Source organism: Myotis yumanensis, unplaced genomic scaffold (assembly GCF_028538775.1).
Source record: "Myotis yumanensis isolate MYYU_CA2020_CCGP unplaced genomic scaffold, mMyoYum1.0.hap1 SCAF_3, whole genome shotgun sequence".
NCBI classification, from domain to species: domain Eukaryota; kingdom Metazoa; phylum Chordata; class Mammalia; order Chiroptera; family Vespertilionidae; genus Myotis; species Myotis yumanensis.
Genome location: NW_027223754.1, coordinates 160,030,097 through 160,034,958, shown reverse-complemented (window position 1 = coordinate 160,034,958; position 4,862 = coordinate 160,030,097). Strand labels below are relative to the sequence as shown.

General features: G+C 32.9%; 1 protein-coding gene across 1 annotated transcript; it reads left to right on the top strand.

The window, feature by feature from the left end:
• The first annotated feature begins 478 nt into the window (after nt 1-478).
• On the top strand, nt 479-1,435 carry LOC139006406 (olfactory receptor 6C68-like). The gene has a single exon (XM_070408793.1). The coding sequence runs from the start codon at nt 479-481 to the stop codon at nt 1,433-1,435; it is 957 nt and encodes a 318-aa protein (XP_070264894.1).
• The last annotated feature ends 3,427 nt before the right edge of the window (nt 1,436-4,862 follow it).

The window sequence follows — 4,862 nt, the reverse complement described above, 5'->3', positions numbered from 1 at the left end:
ATTTAAAATAAAGACCATAAAAGTAAAATCACATAAAATAATCAGGTATGCAGTGGAAGGTCTTAATTGTTCTTTGACATAGGGGTTTCCAGGCCCTGGAGACACTGACTGCAGATTGAAGACGAATAAATTTCTTTGTAATTAATTGATGAAAGATTCTAAAATTTAAGCTTGGAAAATTTCTCAATATTACAAAGTATTTGAGCACTAGCTTCCATTATTCATGGGTAGTATACTAAGCTAAAACTGTTGGTAACAAAGATGAAGTATTAGATGGAAGATAAGGTGAAAATGAAAATATAGTTACTGCTCATATCCACCATAAAAATATTACACATAGACAAGATAATCACTTCAACATAGTCAAGTCAGTTTGCTTGGCACTTATAGCTAGTTTTGAAAGCTCATTTTGGTTTCACTACACTCTATTTAAGTGTCTTTGAATTTTTCATGCAGACTGGGAAGAAAGCAGGAATCCATGATGAGAAACCACACAGTAACAACATTCATCCTGCTGGGACTGACTGATGACCCACAGCTGAAAGTTCTGATTTTCATCTTTCTTTTATTTACCTACATGTTGAGTGTAGCTGGGAACCTGACCATTATCTCCCTCACCATCATAGATTGCCATCTCAGAACAGCCATGTACTTTTTTCTCCAAAGTTTCTCTTTCCTCGAAATCTCATTCACAACTGCTTGTATTCCCAGATTTTTGTACAACCTATCAACAGGTGACAAAATCATTACCTATGAAGCTTGTGCTGTTCAAATATTCTTCACTTATCTTTTTGGGATAACAGAATTTTTTCTTCTAGCCACTATGTCCTTTGACCGCTATGTGGCCATCTGCAAACCCTTGCATTATATGACCATCATGAATAACAGAGTCTGCAACAGACTTATCATCAGCTGTTGGATGGCTGGCTTCTTAATCATAATCCCACCACTTAGCCTGGGCCTCCATCTGGAATTCTGTGACTCTAACGTCATTGACCACTTTTTCTGTGATGCCACTCCTCTGCTAAAGATAGCATGCTCAGACACCTGGTTCATAGAGCGAATGATTTTAGTCTGCGCTGTGTTGACTTTTATCATGACCCTCGTATGTGTTGCTCTGTCCTACGTTTATATCATCATGACAATTCTAAGACTCTCTTCTGCTCAACAGAAGACAAAGGCCTTTTCTACCTGTTCTTCCCACATGATTGTGGTTTCTATCACCTATGGCAGCTGCATCTTCATTTATATCAAACCTTCAGCAAAGGAAGAGGTGGATCTTAACAAAGGAGTTTCCCTGCTCATTTCTTCCATTTCACCTATGTTGAACCCATTTATTTATACCCTAAGAAACAAGCAAGTGAAGAAAGCCTTGGATGACTCAATCAAAAGGCTTGCCTTCTTCTTAAAGAAAAGGAAAAAAGTAGTTGATTAATTAAAATAAAAGATGAATATTCCCTCAACTTTGGGGGTAAAATTCTAATCATATTTTGTCTTAATAATTTCTCTTTCAGTTTTATTAACATTTTACAATTTCTTTTACTATACTGAGGGGTTGTCTTACAAATTAATTTCTCTATTTCAAGTCTATCTAGCAATTTCATTCACATGGATATAATTCTTTAATAAAATTTGGTTAAAAGTTACAAGTAATGTGTAATGCAGAAATAAAAAGCACAAGGTTTTATACAAATATAATACCAGAATGAGAAAAATATGGTAGACTAAAAAATGGAAAAGTACTACCAATGCAAACACCTGGAAAATTGTCAACACAACTTCATAACTATTTTCAATGCTACCTTATCTTATAGTAAATAGGTGGCACATATAAAGAGGATACTGGAAACAGACAGCCAAAAACTATATATAAACTCTTATATGTAAACTGGCATAGATTACAGAAAAGTAAATAAAGATATGTCAGAATATATGAAGCTGAATGAATTTAAATATGGATGAACATAAAGATGGAATATGAGATTTCAACTGCCACATGATGAAAAAACTTTAGAACTAGCACAACAACATGACACTAAAATTACCATCTTGATGTACATTTAATGAAAGGGAAATTTTTTAAAACCATCTGCCTACTACATATTCACATGCTAAGTTTAAACATTTTCGGCTATCAGCTTAAAAAATGAAAAGAGCAGAATAGGTTCCCTGATGTAACTTAAAACTCTGATTGTAGACTCACACTAAGAAAGTTTTTAAAATCTATAAATCATATATAAAATTAAAAAATTAGAAATAAGTTTCCACAGTCACAGATTTAGGTATAAAAATGTTGAATCACTATATTATACACCTGAAACTAATATAACTGATATAAGATTGTTTACCAAATATGCTTAATAAAGTAATAGTAAAACTGTGTTGCTGAGCTTATAACGCATAAAGACATAATTTGTATAACAATAATAGTACCAAGGTAGGAGGAGGCAGCAGAGCTGTATTTGATCAGTTTTGCACACTATTAAAATTAATTTTGTTTGTTCAGAACTAGATTCTTAAAAGTCAAGATGTTCTTTGTAATACCCAGGAAAACAACTAAGAAAATAATTCAAAAACATACACCTTAAGAAACAAGAGAATTAAAATGGAGTACTAGAAATATATTTCATTTAATGCAAAAAAAGAAGTAACGAATGAATAAAGGAACAAAAAAGACAGCAGACACACAGAAACATAATAGCAAAATGTTAGACTTACAACCTACCTTATCAGTAATTACATTAAATATGAATGGAATAAAATCTCTAATAAAAAAGCAGAGATTGAAAGAATGATTTTTTGTTGTTCTTGTTAATCCTCACCTGAGGATATTTTTTCCATTGATTTCTAGAGAGAGTAGAAGGGATGGAAGGGGTGAGAAAGATAGGAAGAAAGAGAGAGAGAAAAACCTCAACGTGAAAGAGACACAAAGATTGGTTGCCTCCCACCCTCAAACCTGCAACCCAGGCACATGACCTAGATCAGGAATCAAACCTGTAACTTTTTAGTGCAGGGGTACAACACTCTACCCACTGAGACACACTGACCAGAGCAACATAGTGCATTTTTAAATGACGTATTCTACACTGTCTACTCTTTACAAACTTTAGATACAAAACCCAAGTAGGTTTTAAATAAAAGTATAAAAAGAAATATACCACCCAAAAGAGACCTGAAGTGGCTATCTTAATATCAGACCAAAAAAATTATATGACAAAAAACGTGTTACTAGAAGCAAAGAGAGACGTTTTATAATAATAAAAAAGTATCAAAAAGACATAATAATTATAAACATATATTCAACTGTGAATAGAGCCCCAAAATCCATAAACCAAAATCTAAAAAAAAAATACAGTATGAAATAGACAATTCAAAAATAATAGTGGGAAATTTCAATGCTTCACTTTCAATAATGAACAATGATGCAGAAGATTATCAGGTAAATAAAAGATATGAGCAATACTATAAACCAAGTAGAGCTAACAGACATCTATTTAATATTCCACCAAATAATATCAAGATACACATTCTTCTCAAAGACACATGTAAAGTTCTAGGACAGATCATATCCTAGGCCATATATCACTATCTTAAAAGTTATTTAAATCACACAAATTATGCCCTCCAAACAATGTAAGAAAAATATAAAGAAATAAAATTTGGGAAATTTACAATTATATGAAAAGTAAGAAGTGCACTTCTAAATTGCCAATGGATTAAAGAAAAAAATCACATGAGAAATGAGAAAATACTTTGAGATGAGTGAAAGCAGAAACACAACATATCAAAATTTACATAATGCAGCTCAAACAGGCCTTACAGAGAAATTTGTAGCTCTAAACACCTATATTAAAAAATAAAATCCCAAATCATGAACCTAACCTTTCAGTTTAAGAAACCTGCAAAAAAAAAGTAAGCCAAAGCCAAAGTAGGCAGATGGAAGAAAATAACAATAGGGAAGAATTAATACAGCCACTCCAGCTTTTTTATTATTGTTAATATGATATATCTTTCTTCATCCCTTTACTTTTATCTATCCAAGTCAATTTTTTAAAAATATATTTTATTGATTTTTTACAGAGAGGAAGGGAGAGAGATAGAGAGTTAGAAACATCGATCAGCTGCCTCCTGCACATCTCCTACTGGGGATGTGCCCGCAACCCAGGTACATGCCCTTGACTGGAATCGAACCTGGGACCTTTCAGTCCACAGGCCAACGCTCTATCCACTGAGCCAAACCAGTTTCGGCCCAAGTCAATTTATAAAGTTGATTTGTTATAGAAAACATACGGGAATAAAAAGAAAAGAAAGAAAGAAAGAAAGAAAGAAAGAAAGAAAGAAAGAAAGAAAGAAAGAAAGAAAGAAAGAAAGAAAGAAAGAAAGAAAGCAACAGAAGAAATCTTTAACATTTCTCACAAGGCTTTTGTTTTTTAATTCACTGTGACAACCTCTGTCTCTTAATTTACATATTAGGCCATTAAAATTTAAAGGGATTTTCTTAGATCATTTTAAGCTTTGAAAGGCCCATGGGGCAAAGAAAAGTGACTCTTAAAGATCAGGTGTTTGGCAAATATTTTTCTTTCTGTCTAACCCTGAATTTTATAGTAAAGAACATTCTATGGTCTGTTCTTATCTTCTGGGAATTCTGATGCTTGTTTGTTTTCATTTTTCTTACAATAATGTAAAATTATATAAAGTTAATACAAAGCCAAGGATTTAGGAGCAAGCAAGAAGTGATTGTCTTCTAAGCAGTATGAGTAAAATAGTGACCATAAATATCTTAAATGTCCCCCAGGCACATCCTGCAGGAGTCCTCACCATTGGGTCTTTCCTGTGTACTCTTCAACTAAACTGTTCAATGA